The 23,371-nt window shown below is 37.2% G+C and overlaps 4 protein-coding genes across 12 annotated transcripts in view; 2 read left to right on the top strand and 2 right to left on the bottom strand.

Annotated features, from left to right (window-relative positions):
- Positions 1 to 23,371, bottom strand: part of Wnt5 (Wnt oncogene analog 5) — a 90,352-nt gene that overhangs the window by 63,143 nt on the left and 3,838 nt on the right. For 5 of the 9 annotated variants that reach the window (XM_033379023.1, XM_033379021.1, XM_033379030.1 and 2 more), the window contains exons 2-6: positions 15,377 to 15,792; positions 7,485 to 9,090; positions 6,453 to 6,537; positions 3,848 to 4,042; positions 2,353 to 2,533 (exon numbers count right to left, since the gene is read on the bottom strand). In XM_033379023.1, the coding sequence (XP_033234914.1) occupies positions 2,353 to 2,533; positions 3,848 to 4,042; positions 6,453 to 6,537; positions 7,485 to 9,090; positions 15,377 to 15,492 (2,183 nt within the window). In that variant the 5' untranslated portion in view covers positions 15,493 to 15,792. Of the gene's footprint in view, positions 1 to 2,167; positions 2,289 to 2,352; positions 2,534 to 3,847; positions 4,043 to 6,452; positions 6,538 to 7,484; positions 9,091 to 15,376; positions 15,793 to 23,371 lie in introns of those variants that run through there. The other 4 variants (XM_033379029.1, XM_033379024.1, XM_033379027.1 and 1 more) reach the window with 4 other exon arrangements.
- Positions 11,278 to 11,871, top strand: LOC117183773 (uncharacterized). The gene is made up of 2 exons (XM_033379033.1): positions 11,278 to 11,533; positions 11,600 to 11,871. The coding sequence occupies exons 1-2, from the start codon at positions 11,336 to 11,338 to the stop codon at positions 11,771 to 11,773; spliced, it is 372 nt and encodes a 123-aa protein (XP_033234924.1). The 5' UTR covers positions 11,278 to 11,335; the 3' UTR covers positions 11,774 to 11,871.
- On the top strand, positions 12,041 to 12,918 carry LOC117183774 (uncharacterized). Its single transcript, XM_033379035.1, has one exon. The coding sequence runs from the start codon at positions 12,131 to 12,133 to the stop codon at positions 12,497 to 12,499; it is 369 nt and encodes a 122-aa protein (XP_033234926.1). The 5' UTR covers positions 12,041 to 12,130; the 3' UTR covers positions 12,500 to 12,918.
- Positions 13,608 to 14,879, bottom strand: LOC117183775 (probable salivary secreted peptide). The gene is made up of 2 exons (XM_033379036.1): positions 14,428 to 14,879; positions 13,608 to 13,861 (listed from the first exon to the last, which is right to left on the bottom strand). Exons 1-2 carry the CDS (start codon positions 14,611 to 14,613, stop codon positions 13,685 to 13,687), a joined length of 363 nt encoding a protein of 120 aa, XP_033234927.1. The 5' UTR covers positions 14,614 to 14,879; the 3' UTR covers positions 13,608 to 13,684.

Here is a 23,371-nt window from a genome sequence, read left to right as displayed (position 1 = left end):
GTAGCTGCTGGCAACACATTCGCACTGAGGACAATGCCGTGCATCACGCGAACTTCTACCAAGGGATCTGGTAGAACATAACTGTGGTGGAATGGACCACTGTGGCTTTCCCAATCACATCGCACTTGGCCACCTGCTAACACAAAGTTCGCAATGTCGACTGAGGACGCTGAGCAGATGGAAGTAAAGGTCAAGCCCCAAGTTAATCTACACATTTCCAATGAAGGAAATGATCTTAACTGTATGATCAACAAAGCTTCCTCCTGGTCACATCTCTTGCCGACACTTAGCTATTGCTTTCGTTTTGTACATCGACCTCGTTGCAAGGACCGCCTGTCATCGTTTTTATCGTCATGGGAGCTTGAATATGCCCGCTCTAGGGTAATCAAACATGTCCAGATGGAGTTCTTCCAAGTGGAGTACAAACAGCTGAGAACTGGACAAGCCCTTTCTCCAAAATCCAAGTTGATTCACTACACTCCATTTGTTGACGACCAAGGAATTCTGCGCGTAGGAGGACGAATTGGAAATTCGATGGCAACCTATGATGTAAAACATCACATACTTCTTCCAAAGGAATCACCAGTCGCTGTTTTATTAGCTAGACACCAGCACGTCACATCGTTACACGCTGGAGTCGATTTTATGTTCCACACGTTGAGGCAATAGTATTTTTCTACATTCTGGATTGGATTACGCTGGACCAGTTACCATCAAGACATCAGCAGGTCGGACACCGAAGTTTGGCAAAGCTTTGTTTGCCATCTTTGTTTGTCTGTCCACCAAAGCAATTCATATCGAGCTCGTCAGTGATTTGACGACTCCTGCATTTATCGCCGCCTTCAAACGGTTTTGGTTTCGACATGGCCCCATATCCGATTTGTACTCAGACAATGGCACAACATTCCATGGAGCCAGAAAGGAACTAACGGAGATGCAACGGATAGCTGAATCTCAAAGTCAGGACGAGGAAATTGCTAATTTTCTGACGAGTCAGGAAATCAACTGGAACTTTATTCCGCCGTCTGCCCCGCATTTTGGAGGTCTTTGGGAGACAGGCGTAAGATCTAACAAACTCCACCTTCGCCGAGTAATTGGTAGCAGTGCATTGACATTCGAGGAATATTCAACAATTTTAACTCAGATTGAAGGTTTACTCAACTCTCGCCCACTGTGCGCGCCCAGCGATCACAGCTTGGATCCCCTTTCCCCCGCTCATTTTCTTACAGGTCAACTTCACATGTCGGTGCCGGAGCCGTCCTTGTTAGACGTCAACATTAATAGACTGCAGCGTTGGAGACAACTGTAAGCCAAGGTTCAAGGATTCTGGAAACGTTGGAGTCTGGAACACCTTACTTCCTTGCAACCTCGCACGAAATGGCAGCAGGAGTCCAACAACATAACCGTGGACACTCTTGTGGTACTGAAGGAGCTGAATCAACTGCCTAGCAAGTAGCTGCTTGGGCGAATCACCGAAGTTCATCCTGGCCAAGACGAGAGGGTTCGAGTGAGTGGTCACCGTCAAAACAGCCCGAGGAGTTTACAAGAGACCTATTACCAAACTTGCTGTGCTTCCTTTGTTCTGAACAGTCGTTCAGGGGGGCCGGTATGGTGAGAAATGAGCCTCGTAGTTTTGTAGTTCAATGTTTATGTATATTACAACTGCCATATTCATACGCTCATGAGTGTATTACACCGCTTAGGTAACTAATTTTACGCGCATAGCTGTGTTGTTATTGCTCGTGTCCAAAACATAGCTGTAATGTTCTCACACGTATAGCTAAAGCCCGCAGCTGCACACGCATACAACGATGTGTACCGTTTTGCATTGGACCGTCGCATCGCCTGATCTTTCAATTCTCTTTTGGCTCGACTTCTTTTGTGGAGTGGAAGTTAGTCGAAATCTCTAGATGAAACTAACCGCACGCATAGTTCATACCGCCGCATCACAGACAACCCCCGCTATTCATATACACTTTGTAACATAACCGACAATCTTAAATACTCAATATAAGTAAATAAATAAGCTCAATATATTAAAAGATTATACAGTCCACTAATTCATAACAAATTTTAGTAAAGGTTACTTGTGTAACCTTTTATATAAGCATATGTCTAGAGTGCAAAATAATAGGTAAGCCGACGCCTATGGCTATGTCCAGGGTATTGATGATGATCAAGATTAATTGTTATTTATAAGATCGGAAATGCTTCCTTTTTTTGCGTTAAGAACATCTGGTACAAGCTTGAATCTACAAATATGGTAACTAAGTTCAGTGAATATGTCACTGAATTTAGTTTAAGAGACTTAATCGGAATAAAAATAAGAGATCGAACGAAGTTACTACTTACTTATAAGCGTATTCCAGGTTGTCACCACAACCCCCCCACGTCCAATCGTCGTGAAGCTGTTTAGGCCGATTGCCACGCGAGCAGCCACACGACGCTAATTGGCCATCTCGACACGCACGGGCAATGAAGCTGGTCACCGTTGCTGCTGCAAGAGCATGAATAAATGCCATTTCTGGTGCCGCTGCATTAGATACAAAGATTTCAGTTAGTGGTATATTAGTGCTAGTGCATTTTTGAAGCGTATATTATCTTATACATATTACATGTGATGTAACTTTGCTCCTAATAAATTCCCAAACTTCTGAACCGATATTAACAAAATTCTAGATATTGTCTGCAGTTTTGTCCAACTTTCAAAATAGGATAGTGTTGGGTTACGTAGTATGTTACTAACAATGATCCATAGATTATAGCCACGTCTTTCTTTCGCCTTCTATATCGATCTCTTAGCGCTCTCGCTTGCATTAGGGGACGTTTGGACGTCTTTTTGCACGTCTATTGCGAATAGTTCTTCAATCCGACACCGTCTTGAACCGATCCCTACGTCTTCAATTTGACCCCGTCTTGAAGCGTGCTAATTATATACCAGTACATACCCACAAAAAACCACAATATTAAGCTGAAAAATCGTCGAATTTTAATATATAGATCGCGAACATACGGTGCTGGAAAAGCTCTGTAGCTCAACAGATAGTATTTATCACATTTAATATTCTTAATATTATTTTAATTGCAATTACATATAGGAATTTATTAGATTGATTGGGTAAGTATAGAGTTGTGTTAAGAGCTAAAACGATCCACTAATGAGAGAATTTATTTAACGTCCCGCGTTTGTAAAATTAAGTATTCAATTTAGCAACAGCTGATTATAGGTTGTGGTCTACACATGATGAGTTACCGATGTCAATGTTTTTTCTCATTTGAATTCAAGGTATTTACCGCGGTTTTTTGTGAAATGGGTCTCGAGAAGCAATTGAAAAAGGGCAATTAATGGGATTACATGGGTTCTATATTTAATCAGCGTAAAAATGCACAATAATCAGACGATATTAAAAGGGAAGTTGGTGATTTGATTTGTAATGAAGCAAAGGAAAGTCACAGCACCCAACAACACCAGCAGACAAGCGACTTATCCTTAGATAAATCGGTGAAATTCTGAGTTTGGAAATTTTAAAACGCATTATTAGGAGAGTCAAGCATTTGAAGAGATTGAAATTAAAATAAAACGAGGGGGAACGTTGTGAGTTGCTGCTGCGACTGCAACTCTACAGTTTTATTTATTTATTTAATTAACAATTATCTGCTAATAATGGTACTTATGTAGTTACAAAAGGAGGAAAGAAGAGAAGTTAAAAGTTTGTTAAATTTAGGGGATGATAAATATTACACTCTATTAGCTTCAGAGGATCAGAGGATAAGGTATGACAGAAGAGGCAGTTATAGTTATGGAATATCACCCTAAAAGGTTAATGTTGGGCGTAACTAGACCTACCTATGGGTAAGCGGAGTGGAATGGCGAAGTCAATCTGACCCAAGAGAGTTTTGGGGTCAACAATCCCGAGAAGGAACTTGTGCACGAACTCAGGTTTATTTACTGTTGCAGCTATATGGCTGTTAAAACACATCTTATGATCAAGTAGGACTCCGAGGTCATTAGAATTCAAAATTCGCTCCAGGACATGATTTCCTAGAACATATGAGACAAAATGTGGAGCGCGACGGTAATGTGTCATAAGATTGCATTTATAAAGGTTCACAAAAAAAATAAACAGAAGCGGTCCCAGATGACTTCCCTGTGGCACTCCTGAAGTAACATTAACCATATTTCACGACACATTAGAAAACAAAATACGTTGAGTACGGTTGTTAGAGAGTTAGAAAAAAATCCAATCTAGAAGATTCGTTGGGAACCCTAATAATGAGAGCTTGTGAATAAGCAGAGCATGGTTCACAGAATCGAATGCCTTGCTGAAGTCCGTAACAACTGCATCCGTCTGCAACCCACTTTGAAAACCACGGTGGATTATGTTAGAAAACTCAAGAAGGTTAGTCGATGTTGAACGATGTCTGAAAAAACCGTGTTGCGACGGAGATATCAAGCTGCAACAAAGATGTTGCAGTTGCCGGGTGACCAGGAACTCAAGAAGCTTCGGGATGGCGGAAAGTTTTGCGATATCACGATAGTTTCCAATATTTTTCCAATACCAACAGCAGAAGATTCTGTTATGTTCTGGTAATGAAGGAACGGACGAAAAGCGTTTGACTTACGCTTAGATTTAAAGAACGAATAGAATTTTTCAGGATCACTACGAAAGTTTCTACTACATTGTGAAAGGTAATGATTATAACACTGACTATTAACGGCAAGGAAAAGAGCGAATGGAGGAGTATAGAGCTAAGGCCGACGTGGAGCCCGACTTCTGGTACTTTTTATAGAGCCGGGATTTATTGTTTTTTAAGTATGGCAAATACTTCGAGAACCAAGGAGGCTTGGACGATACGGGTACAGTGATATCTGGAACAAATGTATCAAGGGCGGAGTAAATAGAGCTATAAAACGAGTTAAGTTGCGTCTATGCTCGGTAATGAATAAAGAAACGACCAATCAACAAGCGAGAGATGTAGATCTAAATTGATAAAATTTGTTTTGCGAAAACACTGTATGTGGCAAGAAGCCATGGAACTGTCAGCACCACCAGATCGGGTACACTCAAGGGATATAGACAGAGTTGGATAATAAGAATCTTCAAGAAACATTGGGTCAAGATATCTGTCCATTATCCGTTAGCCCATTGATAAAGTCATCGTCGCAATTGGGAAACAACAGATTAGCGTCATCGCAAGGCAGCCAAGAAAGAAATGGGAGGTTAAAGTCCCCCATGACAATAATTTGATCATTGTAACCTAGTGCAGATACGACCGTATTAGTTGCTGAGAGGTGGTGTAAGTAAAGCTCAGCATCAGACCTGGGAGGAATGTAAAAGCAGGTTAAATAGAAAAATGCCGAGCCAACACGAACTTTGACTGCAACAAATTCCATTCCATGGATTTTATTGAATGGAAAAAACTCAGATGAGAAAACAGATTTGACTGCAATCAGAACCCCACCTGCAAAGGATGGGCGATCCATTCTATAAATAGTGTAACTATCAATGAAAATTTCATGATCATTGACAGAAGAGTTAAGCCAGGTTTCGGTAAAAGCTATGGCGTCGAAATCAAAAGACGCACTATTTGTATGAATTTGACGCAATTTGCCCAACAAACTGCAAACTTTATTCAAGCTCATCTGAATAGGTTCAAGTGCACTATTGCATTTTGACGTCCTTATCGCTTATTAAACGACGTCATTTCTTGTTTGAAAATTGCAGTCAAAGAAATTTACGTCGATTTTTTTCAAAAATGGGTGGCGTAAAGCATTTAAATCACTTTGAAAAATGTCAAATAACAGGTTATATAAATTCAGGCCTAAATCAGGTTGAAATCGCTATAAAAAAAAAAAAAATCGGACGAAGCCAAAATGTAATTGGCAATTTTATTCGTCACAGCACGCGACAACACCAGAAGACAGACGACTTATCATTAGACCTGCTTCAAATTCCAAGCGTTCAGCCAACATTAGTGAAGAATGCGGTGTAAATGCAAGTTTGGCAACTGTTAAACGCATTAATCGGAGTGCAAAACATTTGAAGAGGTTGAAGGATGGATGGACCGGCCGGCTATATATGCTATACTATACTATCCTTTACTAACCATAACTAACTACTATAAATATTCTAAATAAAATATTCTTCCAAGAGTTAAATCGACTTTTAAATGGCGCTCTTTGCGGGTAAAAGACTGCATTTTTCAGAAACAAGAACTAAATTCGAACCGAAATTTGCTTTGGACTAGTTAAAAACCCGATGCAACCATTTCTTATTCAAACTATTGTTGGATGCATTCTTGAATGGAGCATTCTTCAATCAAAATTCATTCAATGTTTATTCGAAGGTTTTATTAATGTTGATCGCAATTTTTTTTGTGTTAATTGACTACTAATTCTGGAACATAGCTAAGAATATAGTATAGAATTAAATTTTATTTAAAATACTCACCTAAACTTGTCATGGGACCAAAAACGGTTTCATCGTTAGTTGTACTGCAGTTCCAGCGACGACTTTTAAATTGAAATTGGCACTCCTGATAAATAAAAACAAAGAAACGGTTTAAAATAGGAGATGAAAACTTCTTAAAATTTAAATACAAATATCGGTAATAAATATATTTGAGATCAGATTTTTTGTTATATTTCAGATATATCGTGCGTGTGTGTGTGTGTTTATACACCCGTATGTTTTTACGGAACTCGCAAAGTTTGTATTAAAATCTTATAGTGATATGAAAAATTTGTCGCAGAACAAGTCCGAAGTAATTTTTGTATCTGCTGGTTTGGTTTACGATTGAACTAAAATGATAATTAGTTGATAGTCTGGCAAATGGAGAATTGAAATGAGCATGAAATCTCCATTGAATTTTTTCCTTGACTTCTATTATAAATATGTAGAGATATGCGGACAAAAATATGAACCAGCAGATAATTTAAAAAATACAAACTTATCCGAGGATATAGGGCGTAACAATTAGGAATCACCCCAACATGTTTTTAAATTTTGATATGTTTTACCTTGCCACTTAAACTACCTCCACTGAGTGACGTTAAATAGTTCGAGCCGAAATATAATTTGCAAAACATTGCGGCACCTCTGATACTATCTCAACATAATTTTCAAGCCAATCCTGAATATAAATAAAGTTTTTTCCCATGGTCAAGATTGATACCGAAAAAGATTAATTAATTACTATTAAAAAACAAAAAACTTTGAATTCAATTTGACTTTTTTCTTGTTCGCTCGAAAATTACTGGTAAAATTGAGTGATGGTTGTATAGTCGTTTTTTTATTTAAATTAAATTTTGATACCCTTTTTCCAAAGTTTATATATATGGTTTTTTTTGTCTCTGGGTGTATATTTAGATTTTTTATCTTAGCCCATATTATGTTCAATATATGCACATGTACTACATACTTTAATATGCAGCAATAATAGTTACATACATTAGTATGTTACCACTTTTGTTACATACTTACTTGAATAGCTGCACGGGCACCACGACTAATCGCTGGCATAACACTAGTATGCTTTACACATTGTTTTTTCTGGCCGTAGCTTAAGCCATTGATTTTATAACAGCTATTAGGATTTAGGTCTATTTTTTCTGAGTAGGCATTTAGTCTTGAAGTTGTATCATTGTACTGTTCTTTAGGTGATACCAAGCCGTTCATCTTGGCGATCAGGAAATCGCTTCCACTTGCGATATCTGCCGATGTCATCACAATATCTCGGTCGAAATAATCAGTATCACGAGCCAGTTTATCAAATTTCTTTTCAGCTGAGCCTTCAGTGATTTCTTTCATGGCTTTCTGACCGCTTGGTTGCGAGCGCTTCATACGATACAGCCTTTCATCCTCTGCTTCATCGGATGGTGAAGTCAAGGCGGAATGTGCTTTAAAGGAATCTGGTATCTCAATAGAGACAGCGAAACGCCTAGTATTATTGATCGTTTGTATGATAGGCTGAAACCGAGGTTGTATGTATTCTGATTGACCTCGAAACCACTCATCTCGTTCCCGTTGGCGCTGTTGCTCTTCTCGTCGCCGCTGACGTATACATTTTGGTGAGTCTGGATTACGAAGACAAGCCGGGCGCTTCGTTGTGCGTGCCGGTTCCAAATTTCCTGGACTTACTATGGTGGGCACTGTCTCTTCAGTGGTTGACCGGGTCGTTGACTCATCCTCATTCAACAAGTGTACTTGAGGCACTATGGGAATATTATCCAACTTTCTGTTCCCATCGCTTTGAGCAGAATCATTGGTATCCGCAACTGGTTTAAGAAAAGACGACAAAGTATTTATATCTTCATCGTTATGGTAGTAACCGCCAAACGGCTGTTGACCTGGAGTATGTGCGCCGTGCGGAACTTTGCGTGTGGGCGGCGCTATCGGCGCTGCATATTGGAAAACCGGTCTAGGCGGACGTTTCACGTTCGTTGGTGAACCAGCAGACTGCTTAGCTTTGTCTTTTTGCAAGCTTGGGAATTTAACAAACTTTGACTCAAAGTTTGTATTGGTTTTAGTCATATTGTGCAAGAACAGTATGTGCTTCTTCAAATCGTCAATATTGGAAGTAGGGTCCACTTCTAGTTTCGTCGATGTACTGCTATGTGCTATTTGCGTGGCTCGACGTTGTGTATTGGAAGCGGCTACGAATGTCGATTTTACAACTGGTGGATGGGAAGAGGCAGAATCAAGCCACCCAGGATCAGGTGATGCATTCTTTAGTGCCATTGGCACTATAAACTTGCGATCCTCATCAGTTAAGCTAGCGGGCAGACCATTTTCATCAGTATCATCATCAAGAAGTACAATTTGTTTTTGATCCATTTCTTCCTGTATCGGATGAATCCGGCGAGATCTTGGCGGATCATTTGTCAGTCTTTTAGTGAGATCTGCTTTTACAAAACCAGTCTGAGAGTCTCGCAAATCTACAGGTTTTATAAAAGTTCCAAGTTTACGCAGACCCTCTTGATGCATATATGCTTGTTCATCTTTAGTGATATTAAGAGGAATACTTGTATTCGCCAGCTGTTCCTCTTGACTTCCAAATTCAATAAATGGCGATCTTAGTCCAAGACACCTACAAAGAAAAACAACGCGTCATTTATTGGATAGAAACAACATTCATTGAGATCTAATATGTTTAAAAAAATATACAATTATATATATATACATATATATAAATAAGATTGTCCGATTCGGTCATCAATGCAAAGCGCGCAGCACTCCGATAAGTCAACCCAATTACTCGAATCTCCAACGGAATCTTTAACCCCTTGTTGAAAGTTAGTTTGCCGGTACACCTAAACCTGTTGTTACACGTTCTTTTTTTACACGGTTTGGAAATAACACTGTTCAAAAATCAAAAATTGTACATTTTTGTACACAAATAGATAAAAACCCACATAGCTCAAAAACAGCAAGAAACCATGCAAAAACAAGAAAGAGCATAAAGAGAAATGGAAGAAAATTTACTGGACAGAGCAATTGCAGATAGCAAACATTTAGAGGAATTCCCTTTTTGTGAAAATTTAAGGATATTACTTTTTCCAACGTTTACTAGTTGGTTTAAAGTATATGTAAGTATATAGGTATATCTATTTATTTAAATATACTGTTTCGGAAAACTCTCTCATTTACATTTAAGCTATCGAGCTCAAAATAAATTGCGTACCATTAAATTCAAGAATTTCGGAAAAAGTATGAAAAAAATATTGTCCTGTTTTTAGAAACATAAAAACGGAACCGTATAGGCCCTGATAGAGGCGAAATGGTCAATTAATGAAAAACTATGCTTAAAGTAACTGGCCACTTTCGTCATGACAGTGAACATACGCAGTAACATGGTTGACATCATAGCAACTCATCTTGCTAAGAGAATCCGGTTCACAGAGGGATGATCTAAGGATCATCGTTTTCATATACAGAAATGAATTTTTCGTAAATCCAGAACACTTTTTTTTATTATTATTTTACGAGATGCATTTCATATAATTATTAGTATAATTATTAATTTTAATTATGTGTGTGACGCATGAACCCAATCTTCTAAGATAATCTAAGATACTTACATTTTATACGCTTTCTTACTTTTCAATACATTTTTTTCACTGCAACGGCCTAGCATAAGGTCCTGCCGACTCTTGATTAGTATTTGAGTCAATACTTTTTAAACCACTTTCCAAAACTCGGCTTTGGTAGATGGATTTACAGTTTGATATATTCATTTGATATACCCTCACAAGATTTCGACTTCTTACTTTTGCCTTTATTTTTTCGTCTAACTCTTAGGTCTCTTCTTCTGGACAAAGCAATGATTAATTTTTCGCTCCAAAAGGAAAAGTAGATGGTGCCGTGTCTAAAAATTGTTTTCATCAAAATATTTAATAATTACATATATTGATGGTGATATTTTACAATTTTGATTTTTTAAATAACTACACCCAGCGCTGTTATTTCAATGAACAGCAGCTTTTACGGGTATTACGGTCGTTAAAGACAAAGAGGTGGAATACTTAATTTCAGGCTTTTTAAAGAAGTATGACTTCTTTAATTTGGTAGTCTAGAAATGTATCAAAAAGGGATTTGAAAGTTGCGCCATTACTATTTTAATGAACATTAAGAATAACTTGAATTTATTTTAGTAGATAAAAAAACGTTAAATGGTCATCGACTTCAAGGGTATACAAAATTCTAAGCAGCGAGCTTTGTTTTTTTTTTTACTTTTCATTTTTCTATTAAAGCTTGCCATGTTTTGCTGTAGCAATTAATATTTTTGTCTCTATTTTCGATAAGATAAAGTTTCTTAATTAATTTGAACCCTGAATAATACAATTTAGGTAAAATGTAGCATTATATTTATACCCCGTAACTCGTATTGTGACTTATGTTACGTGTGTGTGAAAAGGGCAGAATGAATCGTTTTTGACATATGTACATATATATACACTTTTAACAGCAAGATCTAACCAAATTTGGAGCCAAAGCCAGAGGGCTTTAGGACCGTTTTGATATTTAAGATCCCTAATTGAATTTGAAAAGGGAATTAAGAAATTTAAGAGATCCCTGTTAAATTTTTTTTTTGTCAGAAAAATAACTGTAATTCCTATAGACAGTTTTTCTGTTGCATTCCCAAAATTATAAAGAAATCAGATTAGTGGATATACTCCAGTCTGAATATCGGAGATCGCATTCGCAAGTCGAGTATATGATTGTACTATCAAACTAGTTCAGAGTATAGAGTATAGCGCTATAAATAAAAGGTTCGTGTAAGATTTGTTGCGTTGCAGTTTGAAAAGTTTTGCAGATTCAGCGAAATTCTCAAAATGAGGCAAAGTTCCGTAGCTTTTGTAGTGACAGTAGCATTCATCTTATTCGTCGCTTTCCACGAACCGGTGTGTGCCACTAACAACTACCTCTGGGGCGAAATTGGGGCCAATGACTACAAGCTAGCCAAAGATACAGTCAAGAAAGCATTTTTTGTTGGTCTGGTACAAACTAAGAAATATGTTTTTAAACAGTCGGTAGGTTAAATACCTATTAAGTTAAGCAATATCTCTAAACAATCAAGTGTTTTTGTTTAATTGCAGGACAACCTAGACGCGTTAACTATTACTGCCATTCAAATCACTGACAAAAAGAAAAATAATGGAGCCACTGCCGAGCTTACAAGCGGTGGCCCTGGTTCGAAGGGTGCTACAATTTTATTTAATTCAGTGCGTGGCTATGGCATTAACGATGTTGTTGAAATATGGGGCCGATAAAGTGTAACAAATTTAAAATTTAACACCACACCAACTATTATGATGTATAGTATTCCACTTTACTTTCTCCATAATAAATGAGATACGCAGCAATAAAATGTTTTGTTTTTTTATGTTACACCGATAACAGCAAAGAGCCGTTACAAGAGTTTCCACAAAGTGTGGAAAGCTAGAATTTATGGACTTTTGAGATATGCTGCAGGTGTTGGAGACACAATTTTATTATCGAAGTAGGTCATCATCGAATAACAATTTTTTAATCACGCCGGCCCTATAAAAACGAAAGGCTGTCTTGTCATTCGCATCAGTATTCATTCTTCCATCTTCAAAACACCACCGGAACTCACTTCTGTTAAAATGTACTTCAGCAGTGTGTTCTTGTTGCTACTAGGCTCCTATGTCTGTTTGATCAACGGTCTAGGCGGCAGTAGTAGCGAAGGTAACGATTATACGTGGGGTACTAAATTAACAACTGATACCCTAATTGCACGCGAGGTCATAACTAAAACAAAGATGCTGCTGCAAACCACAACAAAAACATATACGCTGACCCAGGCGGGCACCGCCAAAACTATAAGTTATATACACATAACGGATCTAAAACGCATGCGCGGTGCAACTGCTGAGATCACTTCTGGCGGTGTAGGTGACACGACAGTGACAATCAAATTTACTTCTTCAAGAGGATCCGGAATTAAATCTCAAGTGGAAATATATGGAGCATGATCGAATGATAAACTCCATGGTAAAATATCTCACGAATAGTTATTTTTCCGCGATGTTCTTACACATTTTAAGTGTATTTAAGTGTACACATAGTTTATTGTTCTAATAAAAAATAAAAAACATAAAAAAATATGCTGATATTATTAAGAATACATTTAAGAAGGACATATAAATGTTAGGTGGAATACTTTGCCAGCAATAAACTGTAACAACTTTAACATTATAATTTCTACCTACATGCATGTACATATGTACAGAAGTATTATTATGTACATATACTCGTATACTCGATTGGTTGTACTTAGAAGAACTATGTTGAGCAATTTTGCAACGATTTTACGTAGATTGTTATTGTTATATTGTTACTTACCAATGACCAAACCATTCAGCGAAAAATATTAAAAAATCTGATCATTATATTCACTATATCATTATATATTATATATCTTCCAGACTTCGAATTGAGAAATACCTCACAAAAAAGGTTGTTTCTGAAGAACATTTTCACAAACGCTAAAGAATTCACTTTCATATTTTAGGATTTCCCTTCAGGAGTAACGTTACGTTCATACGACAAAATGTAACAAATTAATAATAAAAAATTAAAATTTTAAAAAGATGTATTCCTATTTGCATAGTAATTATGTAAGTAATTAATTAAGTATTCAGCAAAACAACAATCAAAAGTACGGATTCTAAGATAAAAGCCTAAATATGACATAACACTACGCTACCAAAAATAGAAGTGATCTTTTAGCTTAAGTTGCCAAAACGCCAAACTGGGAATATTTAATATTTATTTATTGAGTGATTTTTTTGCTGTCTATTAAATGTAAAAGTATAAGAGATTTTATCTCTCTTATATTATAAACATAATTATAAAAATAATCAAGAAAAAAAATATTATATATAATTAAATTATATGACAATTGGCAGAAATGTTCTTATATAATATGTACATATTACATTAAAGTCAATAAAAAAAGGAAAATTATGAAATGACTATCTGTAAAATGACTCAGTGTAGTTGTATTGTACTGTGATTCTTGCGCAAAGAGAATCCTTATTTTAATGGGTCATAATAAAAGAAGCAAAAGACTTTTTTTTTCAAGATTCCTTACTATTTTATTTTACGCATTTTGTTATTTATTTACTTATGGGCTATAATCAATTTGGATACTAGTTTTATTTTCCGTAAATTTCAACTCGAAATATAAGGCCATAGTTGTACTGAGATTGAAGCTTGATGTGTACAAAGTTGAAACCGGGACCTCCAGAGTAAATTGTAGCATGGCCACCCGTGTTATTCGTCACCTGGTCGAACGCCCGTATTCCCGTAATGATTCTCCCGTTACCAATGCCCTGTAGTGTGTGGAAACCGAGATATATATATTGTGGGAAAGAAGCGCGAACAAGTTGTATACATTTTTACACAAGGCCTATTATAGTTCGTGCTTGAATTTGTATGTTAACTAGCTTTCTCATATAGAAGATTTCATATATGTAGATTTCAATGTGGGGGCTTCAAGGAAAAAATGTCTACCTCGGAAACACTGGATAAAGATATAAATGAAAGATTTAAGTTTCCGATGCACTGGCGAGCATGTGAATATTTTAGATCAAAACCTAAGACTCGTAATCAAGAAAACGTTTTGCTGCTTCGAAATATACTCATGTTATTTTTTATCTGAATTATTAAAAACTTTTTGCAAGTTTTTGCTCAAAAAAAGGTTGGAATTATATACTTTTTAAGACACTAATATGTGTAAGCTATTTTCCAGTATGTTTCCGCCAGTGCTGGAAGTTGACAACACATACAAAAACAGGAAATCGGACAGAATATATATTAGTACATATATATACATACATATATACATTCATATGTATTTATGTATACATATATATGTATATGTCACGATGATGCTTACGTTTTTCGGATATTTAATCTCATGGTTAACATATCGTCCCGGGGATGATGCGTTTGCCACGTTTTCAGCATGTAAAAGTTGAGCTGAGTTTGAAATATTTCCCCATGTACTGGATACTGCATAGACTGTTGCCACACAGCTTGTGACTACTAGCAAACGTATTAGACTCTTGTAGTTCGTTGCCATTTTAGCGTCTATAATCTATGAACAAAAACTCCTTGATAAGTGAACAAGCACTATTTATAGAGCTGATTGAACGTAGTGTTGATTTGTAGTAAGATGCTTCTAGTTGTTATTATTTTTTTTGTGTTATCGGGGCATGTGCATGTATATAAACTCTTATCAGTTTAAGTAGTGTCTACTATATGAGCGGTATTGAAGCGCTTTTAAATTAGAACATGTATAACACGAGCTCCTTCAATTTATTATACGCTACGGGGCTGCCGGTACCGTTTAAGTAAAGTTCAGATTAGAAACTAAATCGTTGTGTGGCAGCTTGTTTTGAGTAACAGCATTCCATGTGAGTCTCCATTTAAATATGAGAGGCATTTCGTTGAGCATCACTTTCTCTTTGTCACATTGAAGAGCTTATCAACTAAGGTAATCAACAATGTATTATATTATATGTAAGTTTATTAAAAATGTTTTCAAATTTTAAAAACATCCCAGATATGGTTTTAATTTACATTCATTTTAATTTCTTTAATACAAATTCTACTATAAACTGCATAAAGGTTTAACTTAAAATAACAATTATAAATATGACTTGACGTAAAAATACATTTGGGAAATAGTATGTACGTATATTATGTTTGATCTATTCAACGATTTTTGTGTCAAAAACTCTACTAATTGATACCTTTAAAAGCGCAGCATTTTACAAACTTCAACGATAGGGTTGGAGAGTATTTAAATAACTAATAAAATATATACAAGCAAAAGTACTTACATCCATGTTGGCACACCTTGCGATCCAGCCGCGGCATTAGTCCGCGACGCCATCAGAAAAACACAAATTAAATATACAATCCACAATGGGCAATGCTTCCTTTTAAAAACATTCATTTTTAAATAGGGGTAAATTGTTTTGTGCTTGACGATTAAACTTTTAATTTCTTATTGTAGAGTTAAATGTTTGATGTGATAAGTTGGTATCGGTACCACATAATAATCCAACTTATATCTTTGTGTCTTTTGATTAAAGTTATTGTAAAGCTCAACTTGAACGAAGGAGCCCCAGTTTGTTAATTTTGCGTTAAATTATTCCTCGTTGACTTTTTTTACATGTAATCTATCCAAAATATACATTTGAAATCAATTTCATTTGTTTGTGGGCTACGTGCATTTGATGAGTGACATTTTGAGCTGCAATACATATGATACGATTAATAGCGTTAGAAAGTAATTTAATTTATTAATAGTTGTAAATATATGTCCTGACTCGATTAAAAATAAGTAATTTCAGAGTAAGTTCAGAGAACAGTACAATAAGTAAAATAGTATAAAAAAAATCGTTGTAAAGTGCAGTCAAAGTTGAAAAACTGCTCAAAGGTTAGGTACTAATGAATCCATATGCTCAGGTACACTCAATATTAGAATAATTTTCCATTTCGCGCCACCTCGATTATGTTTTTGATTATGAATGAATATGCAGGCTAGTATTTATACCTTGACCTGTTTTTTTGATCAGGTTTCGCATGCAAGAATTAGACTATTTATTATTTAAAACTTGCATGTTCACTTCCGCGAGAGGGAGAATCTTTTGACAACAGCACGCCAGCCAAGGAAATACAATAGCCTAGGAAAAAATAATTCCAGAAAAATTCTTAGACAAACTATCACTGAAGGTGGACTGCCCCAAACAAGGATTTGGAAACACAAACTCATCACAGACATTTTTTGAGAAAAACGAAATTACTGCAGAGATAACTGGGGTGAATATTTACATTATCAAAAACTTGGGTGTCATTTTAAATATTTTAAACTGCAAAGAAAAAATAAGTACCCTCAATTTTGGTGAATATGCGAAGACTACAGAGCTACTACTGGAAAAATATCCTGAAAAGAAGCTAACTATCACGCTTCATAAAATTCTGGCACATGGTCAAATTTTAATTTAACATCAGAGTCTACCAATTGGAGAGATGTCAGAGGCAGCCCAGGAAACGAGAAAAAAAGATTACAAAAAATACAGAAATAAGAATACGTGCAAGACATCACGAATTAAGCAAAACCAAGACCTTTTCAACATGTTGGCAACCTCTTCAGATCCATATATTTCATCCATTAGATATGTGAGATCACAAAATAAATCGGCAAGCAGTTATTCTTCAGAAATAATAAGCTTATTAGTTATTCCCCCCACTTAACAGGAGATGGAGGATTATTTTATAGAAACAAAACAATTCAAACAACTTTCAGATTTAAAAAAAAAATAGTTTTAAGTTGCTTTCATTTAATCGATCGACTTGCAGTGCAGTGTTCTGTTTCTTTTCGGATCCTAATGTAGGAACCATAAAATTATTCTGAATAATATTTCATAATTTGGTCAAGTCTTAAAACATAACTTTATCCATTAATTATTTAATTAATTAAGAAATACAAAAATAACTTTAAAAAAAATCAAAACTAAAATTCTATGATATTTTTTCAACGATATTTATTTTTATAAATTTATATTTCCTAATAGATTGTCCACAACACTGCTTTCAACAGGAATCTTTCAGTTGTATTCTGTCACATGTTGAAGAAGTCAAATAGTTTGTATTTGACCATTTGATAGCACTAGGCAACAAAATTGAGCTTTCTTTTTCCGCTGTGAGCCAAACCTAATTATACCCGATACTCAAAATGAGTATTGGGGTATATTAGATTTGTGGTGAAAATGGATGTGTGTAACGTCCAGATGGAATCGTTTCCGACCCCATAAAGTATATATATTCTTGATCAGCATCAATAGCCGAGTCGATTGAGCCATGTCTGTCTGTCCGTCCGTCCGTCTGTCCCTTCAGCGCCTAGTGCTCAAAGACTATAAGAGCTAGAGCAACGATGTTTTGGATCCAGACTTCTGTGATATGTCACTGCTACAAGAATATTTCAAAACTTCGCCCCGACCACTTCCGCCCCCACAAAGGGCGAAAATCTGTGGCATCCACAATTTCGACGATACGAGAAAACTAAAAACGCAGAATCGTAGAAGATGACTATATCTTCTAGAGTGCAAAATCTGAACCAGATCGTATAATTATTATAGCCAGAATCACGAAAACAATTTCATTCTTTCTCGCTCTGTCTCTCTCTAACACACAGGTTTCATGGTCGGTTTTGCCAATTGCAAAATATGAGTTCAAGGATCTCAGAACCCATAAGAGCAACCAAATTTGGTATCCACACTCCTGTGATATCGGACCTTGACCGTTTTGTGTCAAAATTTCGCCACACCCCCTTCCGCCCCACAAAGGACGAAAATCTGTTGCATCCACAATATTGCAGATTCGAGGAAACTAAAAACGCAGAATCATAGATAACGACCATATCTATCAGTTTGCTGAATTTAAATCAGATCAGATAATTTTTATAGCCAAAAGGAACAAATCAATTTGCAGTGGCAACGCAGCGCCCGACGTCACGCTCACACTGATTTTCTGTCTCTCTCGCACGCACTCTGTGTCGTGTCGTTCAATATCAGCGGCGTCTGCCGGAGGAGAGCCATACTGACTTAGTATCGGGTATAACTGTAGAGTTGCGGTGTCCGCAGCAACTCACAACGTTCCCCTTCGTTTTTTTTATATATTTGGGGCTTTACAAATGGTTAATGTTCATTTTATTTTTGTTTAGTTTTTATTTAAAAGTTTTTCTAATCTCGTTTATCCATAGAGTTTTACAAACGATACCTTCAACGACGCCTAATTAATGTACCATATTGAAAAAATATACCGAAACAATTATCAATTTTGAAGTTGAAAGCTTGATATTTCAGGTCCGCCCTATTCAAAAAAATGCCTATTGTGAGGACTACGAGAAATCCTATTTTTTGAAAGGGATACGAATTGGAGAAACGTAGCACAAAGTAGAGTTAAAAATAGACTATGTTGAAAAATAAAACGATTTTTTATCCAAAAACCTGTGTTTGATTAAAAAAGTCACAAACTTATTGAACAGCCCTTGAATAAGAGCTAGAGCAGATATATTTTTCATTGGGTGGAAAGAGGATAGACGGACTGCATACGTAGCTATATGGTATTTATAAGTTATACTAATCCACTGTATAACTTGAGTACAACAATTTAGCTTTAAAGGAGTTTGCAACTCTCGAAACGTAATGAACCAACCTATTAACTGACCCTCAAAACGTTTTAGCGTCACTTTAGAATTTAGGAAATACTAAGTTTTTAAATGCAAAATTATGATTTTTATACCCGATCCTCAAAATGAGAAATTGGTAAGCGTTTTTTTTTTTATCAGCATCAAAAGCCAACCTAATACATGGCCATGTCTGTCTGTCCGTCCGTTTTGTTTGACGCCTATATATTAAATTTGTAGTGAAAGTGGATGTGTGTAACGTCCAGAAGGAACCGTTTCCGACCCCATAAACTATATATATTCTTGATCAGCATCTATAGCCGAGTCGATTGAGCCCTGTCTGTCTGTCCGTCCGTCCGTCTATCCGTCCCTATCAGCGCCTAGGCTCAAAGATTATAAGAGCTAGAGCAACGAAATTTTGTATCCAGAGTTCCGTGATATGTCAGTTTTACAAGTATATTTCCAAACTTCGCCCCGCACAATTCCGCCCCCACAAAGGACGAAAATCTGTGGCATCCTCAATTTTGGAGATACGAGAAAACCAAAAACGCAGAATCATAGACAATTACCATATCTAGCACATTGGAGAATCTACATTAGATCAGATCAGATTATTATAGCCAGAATGAACAAGTGGCAAAGCCTTCCACGCGCTTTGTCTGTCTGTCTGACGCAAACTGTGCGTCGTGTAGTGTGAGCTCTCTAGCGAGTCAAAACGGCTGATGTAGATGTATGTGTGAGAATAGAAAACAAAACAGAAGGAAAAAATAATTTAAAAGAAAAAAAATCGATTTAAAAAAATTTTGTTTGGCTTAAAAATTAAATTTTCCTTTTGCGAATATTAATAGCTATATAAATAATAAAATCACATATATAATGTCTGAGTACCGGGAATAAATTAGTCTCACGTTTCTGTGAGTCCACAGTCCCTTGGCAAATGAAACCGTTTTCTTTCTCTTGGATGATGTATTAAGGATTTTAGGACAGTTTGCATTAAAAATACAACTTCAAAAAATCAGCTACAAAGAAATTACCAAGAAATTCAGAAGGTACTTTGTTACCCTTAGCCATATCCACACGCTGAGGGTCTTTCCAGATCTACCCGTACTTTCCGGCCTATTTGTTTACGCATATGAAGTACAAACTACAATCAAATTACACTCTGAAATATCCCTTAAATTTATACAATTTCATATTTACCATCATCTTGAAATTTAAAATATTTAAAACTTTTTGTTATTAGGGTAATCCCTAGCTAGCAGTTATTAAATAAATAAATAAATAAATCTATGAGGCAATCCCCAATTACCTTCATTACCTTCATTCGCTCCTGCTTAAGCCGGTTGTGTTTTTTTTCTTGCTCCCGCATTCTCCGCCCTTTGCCTAAATATCATACAACATTGTTGTGACTTTGTTTTGATATATTATAGCATCTCTTTAATTTGATTCTACTTTGTGTTAACCACCAGTGTTTTGTTTGTAAACAAGTGTTTAATATAAATTCAATATTGCAACGTAACGCATCGGACTCGTGCAGGCAATTTGTTGTTGTTTTTTGCCCAGTCTGCTTTTCGTTATCGCTTCTTCGGTGTTCACTGTTCTCGCGCATCAGCGTTTGCATCGCCCACAATCTCTCGTGAGCATAAGAGGGCTGCTCGCATTGTTGCTCTCACTCTCTCTGGACTGCCTATACTCTCCCTCTCTGTGGACTTTTCTTTTGTGTCTCTGCTTTGGTGAGTTTACTGCTCGTTTTCTGCACTTCGTTGGATCATCTACTTTGAATAATTGCCGCTGCAGCTGATTGTCTGGCTCGCTCTGCTGTCTGCTCTCCTACTTTACCTGCGATCTCACTCCGTTCTTTTATTATTCGTGCACAGTGATTCTACTGCTGTCACTAATGGCAATCGTTTGTAGTGCAAAGAAATGTGAATTCGGTGGTGTAATCATTGGTGATTCATTTCTTAGCTGCTGGCTGTGCGACAATTTTTCCCACATAAAATGTGCTGGTGGTGGAAATTTTGGCCGGCTGAATGATCTGATCTCGAAACGCATGGGCCTGTCTTGGTCATGTCTGGCTTGTCGGGAGATTGAGGCCGAAATGCGCACATTTATGAGACAGACTCGAACTGGGTTTCTGGATGTCCGGAAACAATTTGTGGCTCTCAACGAGAATTTTCTTGCCCTTGAATCACAGTTTCTTGGGCTCAAACTCTTGAGCGAATCGCCTAGACGGAAAATTCCGCATAATGATACCAATCTCTTGCAACCTAATCCGATTGGTACGCCTGCCTTCCACCTTCATCCATCGGGAGCATTTCCGTGTAGTCATGCCACGCCGTTGTCTGTAAATCCGCCAACGGTGGCTCCGGTGTTCTTTACACCGAGCAATGTGCTTCCTTTGAGCACCCAACTTCCCAACAGCATCAATCCCATCCCTGCAGTTTCTGTGGCCGTCACTTCTGACGCGGTGAGTGCTCCTAGTGCGGGTGTGCTGATTGCTGACGACGTCTTGCCAATTCCTGCTCCGATTCCTGCTCCAATTCCTACTCCAATTCCTGCTACAGCCATTGCTGCCAATTCCTCTGCCCTTGGACCGAGATCTCTTTTAGGAGTGGCTCCACCATCTCGATCTCGCTCGGGACTTCAACTTAGAGCAGTGGTCCCTCGGAAAGTAATATTTGTTTCCCGTCTTATTCCTGAGGCTACAACGGAGGATGTTAAACAACATCTTTCCTCTAAACTTAACACTTCGCCTGTTGATATAGTTGTGACTAAATTTACATTTAAACATAAGCGCAACATATCATCCTTTAAAATTCTTCTCCCTGATTCTTTACTATCCAGTTCTCTAGTACCGTCAATATAGCGTGAGCATACAATTGTGCATGAGTTCCTTCTCAAAGATTCGAACTCGAATCCAAGAATTACCGAACATGCTCCAAAAAACTGATGTACTATTTTTCCATGCACTATCAGAACGTTCGCAGTTTTCTGGGAAACTTGCGTCAAATTCATACTAATAGCGCGTCCTTTGATTTCGATGCCATCGCGTTTACCGAAACCTGGCTCAACTCCTCTGTCAATGATCATGAAATTTTCATTGATAGTTACACTATTTATAGAATGGACCGCCCATCTTTTGCAGGTGGGGTTCTGATTGCAGTTAAATCTGTTTTCTCATCTGAGTTATTCCCATTCAATAACATTCATGGAATTGAATTTGTTGCAGTCAAAGTTCGTGTCGGCTCCGCATTTTTCTATTTAACCTGCTCTTACATTCCTCCCAGGTCTGATGCTGAGCTTTACTTACACCACCTTTCAGCAATTAATACTGTTGTTTCTGCATTAGGGTGCAATGATCGAATTATTGTCATTGGGGACTTTAACCTCCCATTTCTTTCTTGGCTGCCTTGTGATGACGCTAACCTGTTGTTTCCCAATTGCCATAATGACTTTATCAATGGGCTAACGGATATTTCCCTTGTCCAAATTAATGCCGTTAAAAACATTAGGGACAGACTTCTTGACCTCGTTTTTGTTAACGATGGTTCTCTTGCTACGGTATCTAGAGCAAGCCCAATATCTCTCCCTGAAGATCCTTACTATCCAACTTAGTTGATATCACTGGAGTGTACACAATCTGGAGGTGCTGACAGTTCCATGGCTACTTGTCACATAAAGTGTTTTCGCAAAACAAACTTTATCGATTTAGATCTACATCTCTCGCGTGTTGATTGGTCGTTTCTTTATTCATTACCGAACATAGATGCAACTGTTAACTCGTTTTATAGTTCTATTTACTCCGCCCTTAATACATTTGTTCCAGATATCACTGTACCTGTATCGTCCAAGCCTCCCTGGTTCTCCAAGTATTTGTCATACTTAAAAAATAATAAATCCCGGCTCTATAAAAAGTACCAGAAGTCGGGCTCCACGTTGGCCTTAGCTCTATACTCCTCCGCTCGCTCTCTGTTCCTTGCCGTCAATAGTCAGTGTTATAATCATTACCTTTCACAATGTAGTAGTAACTTTCGTAGTGATCCTAAAAAATTCTATTCGTTCGTTAACTCTAAGCGCAAGTCAAACGTTTTTCCTCCGTCCCTTCATTACCAGAACAAAACAGAAGCTTCTGCTGTTGGTATTGCAAATTTATTCGCTAACTTTTTCCAAACAACGTACTCGTCTCATATTTACAACGCATCCACTCCGTATCCGTACCAGCTACCTCAAGCTAACAGCATTTTTCTGCCCTTTTTCGAGGAAAGCATTGTTCTGGAAGGTTTGTCATCTATGGACATATCGTTTTCTGCGGGTCCAGATAAGGTACCAAGTTGCATCTTAAAACACTGTGCCCAGTCCCTTTGCAAACCCTTGACCTTTCTCTTCAACCTCTCCTTGCAACAGTCTTGTCTCCCAGTAATTTGGAATGAGTCCTATATCATTCCGCTTCACAAAAAAGGTTCAAGATCAAACATTGAAAACTATCGTGGTATCGCAAAGCTTTCCGCCATCCCGAAGCTTCTTGAGTTCCTGGTCACCCGGCAACTGCAACATCTTTGTTGCAGCTTGATATCTCCGTCGCAACACGGTTTTTTCAGACATCGTTCAACATCGACTAACCTTCTTGAGTTTTCTAACATAA

The sequence above is a fragment of the Drosophila pseudoobscura genome, chromosome 3 (assembly GCF_009870125.1).
Source record: "Drosophila pseudoobscura strain MV-25-SWS-2005 chromosome 3, UCI_Dpse_MV25, whole genome shotgun sequence".
Classification (NCBI taxonomy): domain Eukaryota; kingdom Metazoa; phylum Arthropoda; class Insecta; order Diptera; family Drosophilidae; genus Drosophila; species Drosophila pseudoobscura.
The sequence above is the reverse complement of the archived record's forward strand: the minus strand, read 5'-3'. Positions and strand labels throughout refer to the sequence as shown.

Bases quoted from the DNA above. Each gene is read 5' to 3' on its own strand.
- LOC117183773 (XM_033379033.1), top strand. From the start codon at position 11,336: ATGAGGCAAAGTTCCGTAGCTTTTGTAGTGACAGTAGCATTCATCTTA. The intron at 11,534-11,599 runs GTAGGTTAAATA...GTTTAATTGCAG, and splicing joins AATATGTTTTTAAACAGTCG to GACAACCTAGACGCGTTAAC.
- LOC117183774 (XM_033379035.1), top strand. From the start codon at position 12,131: ATGTACTTCAGCAGTGTGTTCTTGTTGCTACTAGGCTCCTATGTCTGT.
- LOC117183775 (XM_033379036.1), bottom strand. From the start codon at position 14,613: ATGGCAACGAACTACAAGAGTCTAATACGTTTGCTAGTAGTCACAAGC. The intron at 13,862-14,427 runs GTAAGCATCATC...CACACACTACAG, and splicing joins AGATTAAATATCCGAAAAAC to GGCATTGGTAACGGGAGAAT.